This window comes from Myxine glutinosa, chromosome 2 (assembly GCF_964187855.1).
Source record: "Myxine glutinosa chromosome 2, kmMyxGlut1.1, whole genome shotgun sequence".
In the NCBI taxonomy this organism is placed as follows: Eukaryota; Metazoa; Chordata; class Myxini; order Myxiniformes; family Myxinidae; genus Myxine; species Myxine glutinosa.
Window position 1 is genome coordinate 214,421,299 of NC_136262.1, and position 13,060 is coordinate 214,434,358.

General features: G+C 43.8%; 1 protein-coding gene across 1 annotated transcript in view; it reads right to left on the reverse strand.

Moving 5' to 3' along the window:
* Positions 1-264: 264 nt before the first annotated feature.
* LOC137420872 (casein kinase I) overlaps positions 265-13,060 on the reverse strand; it is a 78,022-nt gene continuing 65,226 nt past the window's right edge. The window contains exons 9-12 of the mRNA XM_068106331.2: positions 6,152-6,300; positions 5,650-5,724; positions 2,486-2,577; positions 265-2,273 (exon numbers count right to left, since the gene is read on the reverse strand). Of these exons, the coding sequence (XP_067962432.2) occupies positions 2,219-2,273; positions 2,486-2,577; positions 5,650-5,724; positions 6,152-6,300 (371 nt within the window). The 3' untranslated portion in view covers positions 265-2,218. The remainder of the gene's footprint in view (positions 2,274-2,485; positions 2,578-5,649; positions 5,725-6,151; positions 6,301-13,060) is intronic.

Genomic DNA, 13,060 nt, shown 5'->3' on the forward strand with positions numbered 1-13,060 from the left:
AGAGTGAGAAAAAAGATAAAACAGTTGCTTGCAACTGAAATTATGATCTGCAAAATAGTGTTCAAAGGGCACATGACCTGTTGAACCCAAAATCGAATCATTTCATCTTCATCGCAGTGCATGCTTGAGCCAAGTTTGGTTGAAATCCATTCAGTGGTTCACAAGTTATCGCAATAACGTGAATCTGCTACGCACGCATGGACAAACAACCCAAAAACCCAGATAATTCTTCCGGTTTAAATTCGTGTTAAAAACAAAAGAGAATTAAATTTGTTTGTTTTTATTGATTTAATGTAATGGAACAGATCTACAGTATATCGCAACAACCTTACAGAGCAAATATACAGAAGAAATGAGGGGACAAATCAAACCTAAATTAAGAAACCAAGAGGGATATTCTTGGTTTAAAAGCCATCGGCTGCCTCTCTACAGGCAGCTACAACTATGTTACATTAGGACAAGTAAAAGGGAAGTCTGTGAGAAACAAGAGATGGCCACCCTTTAGCTTATAGCCAGCACGATCAGACAGGCATCCATCGGTATGGTATTTTAACATGCGGCCCAATTATATAGGATACAGTGGGAGGATGGGGTGGGGGGAGCAAGCAGATTGTGGCAAAGGTGTTCACGATTCTGTCGCTCAATTTCCACGTCCGTCCACTGTCTAGCTCCAGAGAGGGGTGGGGGGAGAAACCTTAAAAAAAAACAAGACAAAAACACTTGAAGAATTAAACAGCAACAACATCGAAAGGTACCATTCAGAAATTTGGTGAAAGATGAAAAAAAAAATCAAAAACTCGTTACAAAATGCCGAGTGGATATCACGACACCAATTTGAGACAAAGGTTACAAACCTGGTGTGAATCGAATGAGTAAAGTGAACAAAACGATGCGTACAATGGATTTCACAGTTCAGGGATAATGCTGAACGAAACTGAGAAGTCAAAGTCATATGCATACGGAGCTAGAAAAAGAGCCAAACCATAATATCGTCAAAATAAAAATAAAAACCTAAAATAACGAGCATTTTATTATCCTCGGAATTAAAGCACAACTTGGAGAGATAGACAACACGTATGGCAGACCGCAGAGACAGACGCAGATGCCAGAGACAGACGGCAAAGACAGCTGTATACACAGATGGCAGAGACAGACGCAGACGGCACAGAGACAGACGCTGACAGCAGAGACAGACGCAGACATCACAGACAGACGCAGACAGCAGAGACAGACGCAGACGGCAAAGACAGCTGTATACACAGACGGCAGAGACAGACGCAGACGGCACAGAGACAGACGCTGACAGCAGAGACAGATGCAGACATCACAGACAGACGCAGACAGCAGAGACAGACGCAGATGGCAGAGACAGACGCAGATGGCAGAGACAGACGCAGACGGCAGAGACAGATGCAGATGGCAGAGGGAGATGGCAGAGACATAGATAGCGATAGATAGAGAGCTGTTCCAAGAATACAGCACAAGGCATGACAGTACTAAACCTTTAAACACGTGTGCTCCTGCCCGACGTAGGAAATTCATATCCCTCACACTGATGGCCAAAGTTAGCATGGATCAAGGTGTCCAGTATTTGGCAAATCCTGAACCAGTCCATGGTAGTGCAGAAGAGTTTGGCAGACGACGAATGCGGAGCGAGGTTTGCAGTCGTTCGAAAGTTAGCTCTTCGATGCGCGGCCTGTCCGAATTGAGGCGGCGACTAACCGTGCTCCCGAGGACGGAGGCTCCGACGAATGTACACGCCGGTGTAAGTATAATGCACGGCACATGGGTTGTGCTGTCTGCACCATTATGTAACATGGCTATTTGCAGACCCAGAAACGTGAGGCTGGACGGTGAGTGAAACAAACCAAAAACAGGAGCGAGTTAAACATCAGGTTGGGGTTCCAGAATCGACGTGCGAGGGCAGTGTGCTCCAAAGCACCAAAAGCCGAAGTGTGCTCAACAGCATGTTCCACATGCACACGAGTACATTGAGGGGGAATGTGGGGAGTGCGGTCACCAACATATGAGCTTTTTAAAAGAGCATATAATGAAGAAAGGTGGGGGAGTGGTGAAGCTCATACGAATCCAGAATAAGCATCCTGGTTACCGCACTCTTTCCTTCCTTATCCTCCTCGCTCCTTCCTTGTTCTTCTGCCAACGCTCGAGTTCATTTTTTTCAAATTTGTGCCACACAGCAGCGTTTGGGCAATCAGACTCAATTCACACGCTGCATGGATTTCTTCTTTCGTCGCTTGAAAAAGCAGCAGCACCTGCAGAGGGTGCACACCACGAATTGTGAGTCACATCCAATAAGAATAAACATTTGTGATCCGAGGCTGGCTTCAATCTAGGACGATGCTCATTTCCTGCATATCTATCGCAATTCACTGTTTCGTCTGAATTAAAATGAATCGGAGCGAGCATCTCTAAAGCTTTTCTTGTGACTGCGTGTCAAGTTCAACGAGTTTCCTATGACACTTACTTTGTATCACCCACGACCACTTCGGGAGGTTGTGTGATGGGGGTATTCGAGGGTGCGGGTTCCGGATCTACGCCGTTGGTAGAGTGTTCCATCTAAAGAAGGGAGAACAAGCGTTACGCCTAGGTCCCCCGTCGGGGAAGTGATGTGAGTTGACAAAGTGGAAGACGCAGAAAACATGCTATGATATGATATTTCGCTCACAAGGTTCAGACATACATGGAGGCGGCCATCTTGGATTTTGACGTGGCGACCCAATTTTCAATAGCGTTCTTCCTTATGCTTAGATACACCCACACACCAGATTAGAAGTTGGTACTTCGCTTATTTTTCAAGATATTCTGCTCACAAGGTTCAGACATACATGACATCAGACATACATGGTGGCGGCCATCTTGGATTTTGACGTGGGTTGCACCCACACACCAAATTAGAATGCTGTCCTTCGCTTACGCACGCACGCTGGCACACACGCACGCACGTACGTACGTACGCACGGACGGACGGACGGAGGGGAAAACCATAGTCCCCCTTTCGCTCCGCGGTGCGACGGGGGACAAAAAGGGGAATTGCAAAGAGATTACGTGGTCCATGTTCATAACCTCAAGCAGGTTCTCACAAGAGCTACAGTCATTCTCCCAGCAACAGCTCCTACTGCAAAGGCCCTTGATGGAGATGTGCAAGCAAACCTCGTTACAAGTTGCTTCTGGAACACAAACCTCAAACATAGTTTTGGAAGTGATGGAAACCCAAACATTAAACTATTCACTGTTCATTAGAAAATAAATTAATAAATGGCCTCAATGTGCAGCAAATGCCATTCAGAGAGGCCATTTCACATTGAGAAATCCTCAACAGCAAAATAAGTCCGCCTGAACAATTAGGGCCATTTGAGGCAATATGGAATTGCAAATCCATTCTGGAAATAGGAGCTGCAGCAGGATTGGGGAGGGGTGGGGGAGGGGTGCCTTTCACAACCAACCAATTCCTCAGTTCCCCTCATAGGGGATATGCCTCAACCAGACCAGCAGCGAATCAGTAAAAAGGGGCAAGGAGGGGAGGGGAGGAAGTGCAATTGCACTGAACAATTTCCCCACCAAGAGGAGCAAAGGTGCAACATCACACGCACAGAGAGTGCACGCCAGGTTAAAATGTAACCACTCGTACGAGTTTGTGAAGCCGCTGAGGAAGTCATGCTGAGGGAAGCCTTACCTGATCAGAGCAACCGGCAAGCCAATGCAAGCAGGTTAGCGAGTGGTACAGGTGACCCGAGTAGAGTACAAAAACATAATATAAGGGACTGGAGATATAGAATACCTGAGTAGAACCCCCCACGAGCCTGTCTGCAGGCACCTGCGTGGCCAAGTGAAAGGCTTTTGTATGGCGGTTAGGATGGGCGTCCCGTGGTACCTTGTGCTCTGACCCTTGTGGGCGTGCTCACAAGGTGCCCGAGGAAAGAGAGGGATTGAAATAAAAGAGGGGAACGCATGCTCATCGGCTCAGCGGCTTCGATTCGTGCAGAGAATCGTCATTATCGGGAGTCTAGTGGGTTAGCTCAAACGCAGCTAATGTGGCAAACCATCACATTCTGCACAAACGCATGCATCGAATCGGTTACGAAGCAAAATAGTTCAACAACGATCATTATGTCATTAACAAAGTGAATATAGCTACATAATATAGAGCAAACCTTAAAGTATTGAAACAAACGGGTTCACAAAAACCAAAATAAAAAAACGAATAAAGAGTTAAATGTGACATGTGACACATAGTGTCACAAGAAACTAGAACAGCACTCAGTAGAGCGCATAACTCCGCCAGGCTGAACAGTGAACAGTTTATGTTTTGTATCCCACTGATAGGCCGGATCTGGATTCCGACCTGAACCAAAACCTACTTGGCTTGTTCTCGTCACCGAACCAATTCATCCCCCAAGTTTAGTCATAATTCGTCCATAACTGTTTTAAATATCATGTTATATAATCGCTTTTCTCAATGGTGAAGAATCACTTATAAATAAAATAATTCTCGTGTCTGAATCCGTATTCATATCTTCACCAAAATCGAATCGATTAGTCCTTGTCTCACACCCAACCTCTACACCAAGTTTTGTCCAAATCCGTCCACAACTTTTTGAGATATCGTGCTATGTATCGTTTTTGGCCCAATCTCCCAATGGTGAAGATTCACTTTAAAAATTCTAGTAGCCGGATCCGAATCCAGATCTTCACCAAAATCTAACCATTTCGTCCTTGTCACATACCCAACCTCTCCGCCAAATTTCGTCGGAATCTGTCCACAACTTTGAGATATCTTGTTCACAGACAGACAGCCAGGCAGATAGATAGATAGATAAATAGATAGATAGACAGGGGTGAAAACATAACCTCCATCCACCTTTGGTGGTGGAGGCAAAAAATAAAATGCACAACAACGGTGCTGCCGAGTCGACATTTTCGTATTGTTTCAAGAGTCGTGACATGAGCCAGTCTGGTGTCGAAAAAGACCAGTGTGGGTCCCAGGTCTATCAACCAACACTCAGATCACGGTCTATCAACCAATACTCAGAGTTGTAATCCGAGAGACGTGAGCAGACCAGAGAGCAAATTCTAGTAGCTTGCAAGAGTACCAGTGCACTTTTAAAGGGAGCGATACCACGAAGGGCGTACAATAGTTCTTACAAAGGAGACACGACGGGCGGTCCAAGACAAGCCGACATTTTGGACGTTTTCCAAAAATTAAACAAGTAGTATGTTTCTCCACGTTTGGTCAAAATATCCAAATGCATTCTTTTCTATACATACACTTTAAGACGTTTTTATCGTGCCTTGGACTATTCTGCCCTACTTTGACAAAAGGAAGGAACTGCCTGAAAGGAGTTTTCTTGTAAATGAGGAAAATGTGTTTTTCTTTCTGCTCTCTTTGGCAGAAATGCCAAATATCAGAAATGATATCTCAGAAATGGAGGGTCGTGTTACTTTATTTTGTGTACGAACGTGTAGAGCATACCTCAAAATACCTCAAATACCCTAGAACAAGTGATAACTCAATTTCGACAAAAATGACAGTTGCTTCCTTTCGTCAAAGTAGGGCAGTATTACGAGCATCTCGTTCATAGAACCTTTTAAATGCCCCTCATAAAAGTCTCGCATAGCGAGTCAGCTTGCCTGTGGTGGCTTTGTGCGGCCGTCTCGGTTTGCGGATATAGCTGGATCCTGGTGGATTGACGCAATCGGCGTCGGCTGCACAAGAAAGAAGACCGAGACAAATCAAATCACTTGACAAGTCGAGGAAACCCAAATAATGAAATCACCAATCAGGTTGCCATTTCTTTCGGCTTTGCTGGCATTATTGATTTAACCAAGGTAAATTTTAAGGTAGAAACTGCTGTTCCAAGTGCACAAAATCTATTCTAAACTCCTTGCTGTTGTCCAAATGCATGCCTGCACTTCCAATGCATGTCTGCACTTCCAATGCATGTCTGCACTTGCAATGCATCAACAGCAGCATCTCATGCAAAACATCTTAAATTAAAAACCCAAAACACCAGATCACAGGACTCAAGTAAGGCACGGCTCCCGATCCTTGCTGGGCCGCTGAGCAAGTTGGCGGTGTCTTCATTTTTTAATACGGATCTCCCAAACTACATCCCATTTATTGAAGCCTCACCAGTTGCTTGCTGCTCCAGTCATAGTTGTAATCAAATGCATATCCTTTTTTCTTGAAGAGTTCCTCAAAAAGCTTCCTCAAGTACTCGTAGTTAGGCTTCTCAAAGAAGTCCAACTTGCGCACGTATCTCAGGTAAGTTGCCATTTCATCTGGAGGCCAAAAAGCATTTATTTTTAACATGCGTGTACATTGGTTCGACAGACAATAATTCAAGCATGAGCAAAATACTAATGAAAAGATGGGTATTTTGTAATAGTTGACAAGATCATGTATTTTTGAGATGTCTTCAGATACCTCCTCACTGTTAATGTGGATAAAGGGTAGCAGGTTTACAAACTAACTACCAAAGGGTGAGGGGAGTGTGATTGACATAGACAAGGAAGAATGGAGTCAAAGCACAAAAAAAAGTAATTATGGCGAGGAGAAGAATATAATGAAAGAATCCATGTGTGTATTAGACATCGAGGACATGTATATGGGTGAGAGCAGAAGGTGGTGATGGGCAGCACATTTGAAAGGCTGCACGGAGGAGGACAATAACAGACAGACTATTTCAGAATGTGGAGACAAATTAATGAAAGTGGGCAACGAGTCTAGACTTTGGGAGGGTGAGCAGATGCGGGTTTCATGAAGAATGCATGTGGCCCGGTGGGCTTGGAGAGAGCAGGAATAGCAAAGCCAGATGTAAGTTTATATCAAATGGAGAGTCCACTAACTTGCTGCAAGTGAGAGAGCGACAGTTCCTGGGAATCCATTTCCTGTTTTGAGATACCAATGGTGCGGAAGACTTTGGTTTTAACCACCTCAAGAGGAGCTAGGTGAGAAGCAGGAGCACCAGCCTAGATCAGAGAGCCATAATCCACGGAGCTCTGTATGTTAGCCATGTCGGTGCAGCTCAGAAATACCTTACCTTGATGAAGAATACACAGACAGCGACTGCCCTTTGAGATGCCAGCTTGGTGATATGATCCTTCCACAAAAGGAAGATTTTATTTTTTAATGATCCTTCTGCAAAACGAGATGCTCGCAATAATCCAAAAGGATTTTTTTTTTTTAAACACAGGCTAAGGCTTGTAATGGAAAGCACGCAAGCAAGCACCCACCCACCCACCCACCCACCCACCATGTGGGTGTTTTTCATGAGCCACCATCTCCTTACCGGATGGCCATTGGCTCCCTATGGGAGCTCATCCGCCCTTTGCCAGGTGTTGTTTTTGGTCCTGGAAGGGTGTGACATTAACCCTCCCCACTGGCAAAGCCAGTGAGGGGTGTGTGTTTAGTCGCCGACAATCTGACCATGCGGCAGGTAGCATTGGGTAACATGTTACCAATGGCAATCCCAAAAGACTGACCTGACAATAATAAATAATATATAGATAAATAATGGATAGATCAATAATAACTCAAGTCCTAAGACAAGGACTTGAGACCTCAGCTTAAAGGGGAAAATCATAGAAAAGGACAACAAGGGCCACTCATTTTCAAGATTTTTGGAGAATATCTGCATTTCTTTATAAGAAATTGTACAATAATATAATTGGAGATCAGTGATGTAAGTATGGAACCAATCAATCATTCTCATTTAAATTTATTACAAGGTGAGTGAAAGTTGGGTACAAAAGGGCCTCACTTTTGATGAAAATGCAATTATTGTGGCCAATGAAACAGAGCTCCTTGAAACGATGCCAATATATTGTCACGCAACCGCGATTAACACCACAGTTGCGGATGGCCAATTGCGAGGCTTTAACTCCCGAGGCGAGAACTCAATAGCGGATTCCAAATCAAACACTTAAACTAAAGTTAAACGCGCGGAATGGCGGGACGGGACACAGCAAAGCTCCGCAGCCTTATCTATTAAAATCCAACAGGAAACTGCGTTCAGATATATTCAGAAAATAATATAAGGATTTATTAACGGTTCCGAGAACAAAGAAATATGATGCTCTAAACCCCCTATATGGAGTACTCCCGCTCAACAGAGTTATTAAACAAACCACAGGGCAGACGACGAAATGAACAAAGAGGGTGTGTGTGTGTGGTGCGTTCTTAGCTCTGCTCGCTCGGGAGCGTGGCGTGGAGATCGTGTAGGCCTCGGATGGCTAGGCCCTGACACGTGGGCGGGAGTGGTCTCAGCGACGCGACTCGCTCGCCGACCCCAGTCCTCTCGCCCCGCAACTCTCAAACGCTCACCCCGTCCGAAAGACCACGGTTTCTGGGGCTGTCGTCTCTGCCCGGCGCCTTGGAGATCGTGAGTGGTTGGCGATGGTACGCAAGAGGCCACGAATACGGCCACCAACGGGGCGAACCTTGGCACGACAGCCGCCCACGCGATCCAATCGCAGGGAAGATGGAGGGAACGAAGGCAGGAAAGAACTAGAGGGGAAAATGTCCAGTGCACTCTATCACGACTGAATCCTCTCAGCTCCCCCAAATGGCGTCTGCTCTGCCTTGTGTCCAACTCCGAACTCCTCTTCCTCTCCTTCGTGTCGTCACTTCCCTCCCGCACCGTCACGCCCTCTTGTGACCCCCATTCGTTCGCCCTTCCCCACGATGTCAAAAGATCCACCCCCTTCTCATCGTGTCTCAGCAGGGTGCATTTTGGTCGGTGTTGTTCCATTGATGTGAAAGGGAAGGGAATTAATTAATGTAGGTGCGCTAGGGGCATGAATTCCTACTGTCTAGGTGCGATGCCAAAAGGGACATTGGATTGACCACAGGGGTGGGAAAACACACAAAGTTACCCTTATCACCCTAACTACTTAGCACTTCCTGTCCCCGTACAGGAAATATATACGCAATTATCCCGGCATACGCCTACACATACTAACTTAAAGGTACATAGTGGGTTCTAGCTATCGTGACATCCCGGAGCATTTTACCTACTCAGATCTACTCTGCTCTACATATTGCTCTACCAAATTCATAACAATATATATACATACAATATATATATATATATATATATATATATATATATATATATATATATACATATATATATATATATTTATATATATAAAACAATTTTTTTTTAAGGCAATAATTTCTTGAAGATAGGCTTGTGACAAGACCCTGTTTTTCGATTTTTGCCGAACATGTAGTGGAAACGTTCTTAGTCTCCAAGCACAAAAACCTTTCGGTCTCAGGCTGCAACTTCACTGCAAGGTAATGCTGGTTCTCGCATGGCAGAAAAATGACCACGGCAACCAAACCAGATATATTGGGAAGCCAAACATCATGCCTCATGCTGTGCAGACTTGTCAATTTTTGTTTATCATCTCTTTCAACCGTTGGGGTGACACAAGATTTACGAATGATGGAGACACCAGAGCATGAGTTCCAAAATGGCTGCGCAGCCATCTCAAAGATTTATACAAAATGGCATCAAGGTGCTACGACACCTTAGACGTTTAAAAAAAGATATATTTTACTCCAAACAAAGCCAAGGGTCGTGGAAGAGCAAGAACACAGAACGGATCAGGATGCAACAGCACAAAGACAAGGATGGGAAACGCCAACAACATGGCAGAGGGATGAAATATAAGGAGATTGACAAACAAGCGATGTGGGGGAAGAAAGAGGGGTCAGAGAAGATGCAGGGAGATGGACAAGAAAGATAAAGGAGCAAACACTCAGGAAGGAGGAACGAGAACCTTGAAGGGTTGGGGAAGGGATAGTGGTGGAACCAGTGCAGAAAAGATCATGGTTTTGGATAGGGGATGATCTGGGATTGTGATGAACAGCTGTCCTGAAGACCTGGAGAGAAGGAGATTAAGAGTGTGGAAGCCTCTTATGGAAGCCTCATGTGGGTTCCACATGTGGGAAAAAAAGAAGAAGAATGGATGAGTGGAGGTGAGCAGTGATTCTGGATTTTGGGAGCTTCACCAGAAAGGGGTTGATGGTGGACCGGACCGCATGCACGAACATGAAAGGTCTCGCAATGACACAAGACCAATCTTCGTTAATGAGTGCATCATCTTAAAAACAGTGCATTGTGGGATATTTCATGCAATATTGAGCGTACAGTCATGGCCAAAAATATTGGCACCCTTGCAATTTTTAAAAATAATGCACCATTCCTTCCAGAAAATTGTTGAAATTACAAAATCTTTTGGTATCTAAATACCATATTTCTTTGGTTTGCAGTGGAACAAAACAAAAAAAGCTGAAAAAATTACTAAATCTTAGCTTATTCCACACAGAAATCCTAAAATGGCCTGGACAATATTATTGGCACCTTTTAGAAGTTGTTAGAAATAATTAGATTTCAAGTAGGTGATTTTCCTTTACTTTGGAATTGAACTCACAAATGGTGAATTGCAGGTGCCTGCAATATAAAAATCACTCATTAAACAAGTTTGAATGGAGAAAAGGAGTTATTCTGCTGTTTTGTGTCACTGTGTGTACCACAATGAACATGAAGAAAAGAAAGAAAACCAGAGAATTGTCTCAGGAGGTCAGACAGAAGATTGTAGCCAAGCATGGACAATCTCAAGGCTACAAGTCCATCTCCAGAGACCTTGATGTCCCTGTGTCCACCGTATGCAATGTTATCAGGAAGTTTAAGGCCCATGGCACTGCAGCCAACCTCCCTGGACGTGGCCGCAAGAGAAAACTTGATCGATGATTGCAACGAAGGATTGTTCGAATGGCAGAGAAAGCACCTCGATCAACTGCCAAACAGATTAAAGCTGACCTTCAGACACAAGGTACGACAGTTTCAACTCGCACCATCTGTCACCAACTCAATGAAAGTAGGTTATATGGTAGGAGACCCTGGAGGACCCCACTGCTGAGAGAGACATAAGAAAGCCAGACTGGAGTTTGCCAAAACACACCTGAACAAGCCAAAATCCTTCTGGGAGAATGTCTTGTGGACAGATGAGAACAAATTAGAGCTTTTTGGTGAAGCACATTATCTCTATGTTTACAGAAAACAAAATGAAGCCTTCAAAGAAAAGAACACCTTCCCCACAGTCAAACATGGAAGAGGTTCAGTGATGTTTTGGGGTTGCTGTGCTGCCTCTGGCACTGGATGCATTGAATGCGTGCATGGCATCATGAAATCAGGAGATTACCAAGGCATGTTGGAGCGCTATGTTCAACCCAGTGTCAGAAAGCTGGGTCTCCGTCGAAGGGCACGAGTCTTGCAACATGAGAATGCCCCCAAACACACTTCAAAAAGCACCCTTCAAGCCAAAACGTTGGACTGTTCTGAAGTGGCCAGCAATGAGTCCTGATCTAAATCCCATTGAACAACTGTGGGGAGATCTGAAAACAGCAGTTGGGATAAGGCACCCTTCAAATCTGGGAGAACTGGAGCAGCGTGCACAAGAAGAGTGGGCCAAACTTCCAGTAGAGGTATAGGAACCACATTCATGTCTATAGGAAGTGCTTGACTGCAGTTATTTTGTCCAAAGTCTGTGCTACCAAATATTAAGTCTAGGGTGTCAATAATTTTGTCAATGCCATTTCTTTTTATTTCTGATTTTAAAGGATATATTAAGTTCTGAATCAAAAACAACAGTTCTGTAATATTAACAGTGAAATAAAGAATTGTGGAGACCAAATACTTTTGTCAATTTCATCTTATTTTTAGAGAAAATTGTGAGTTACTTGAAAAAAATGCAAGGGTGCCAATATTTTTGGCCACGACTGCTTACCTTTTGTTCTGAATAACAATTATTTGGATACACACACAACACAACAGGCATTTTAAGGCCATTTTCCCTGCTAGAGCGGGGGTTAGCCTAATTATTTGGATAGCACAATTTGGAATACACAGCACAATTATTTGAATAGACTAATTAAAATTGTTTGGTCATTATACCTTACTTTGCTTTTGAAAAACTTTTATTAAAACCTTAAAAAATATACAACGCGAAAGCATCAAAATGACCATACAAGCTAACGGCATCTGTAAAGACTTGAGAGTTACGAACGAGATCTTACTGTGCTAATCTGATAGATGTCACATATGATATCACTCAAGAGTTGTTAGGTACATTGAACATGCCACGTCGTTCACATGTTGGATTTCATACAAGTTAGAAGTCATCCGTTATGCTGAATTAAATATCATCTAAAATGGCTCTTTCCATAGATCAGTAAAACACCGCTTTTGAGTTAAATTTCCAGTCCTGAGGTGGAGTTCATTTTTGGGGTGTATGTTCCACATACAAATTGGTATTTTCCTGAGAATTTTATCTGAAAAGTGCCCTGCGAATTATACACGACTAACAGAGTACCCTCCCTACGAACGATCTTGTTCCAAGCATGCAGCATGTTCTTCTGGCATATACCTTTATTTGGGTGGTGTATAGGCAAATGCCAGCTGCCTCAATCACTCCCGAAAAAAAGAATAACCCGGGCTGCGTGCATGAATCAAAAACATGCCTTCTGCTTACAATTCAAAACACCGCACTGCACTGGAAAACGTGGGGACAGAAATACTGTACTGTAAAGGATGAGACTTTGTAATACCCTCTCCCACCTGGAGGCGGCGCCACACGATACACATTTACCTCGAGAAATTTATGTCCCTTCCCCCATCCACTAGCCCACAAGACCACCCACGAAAACAAAAAAAACACCCCTATACACGAAATGGGGTCATACTGATCCTATGTAACAAGTCTGGATGCAATCAGCCCAGAACTGTAGGAGGAGTAGCGCGACAAACAAACACACACTGGTCCGTGAATTATAATAGGGATAACAGATTGTACACAAGTGATTACAACATTTGAATAACAAAAAATGATTTTCTTTGAAGAACTCAACAAAAACTAGCGACGAGCGTTTTGCATACATTGACTGAACAGCGAAGACGCTGGATGATATGCATGATACAAAAGAAAATCGTTTTACATTTTGTTTGGAAAATTAATTTGATGAACCTCCAAT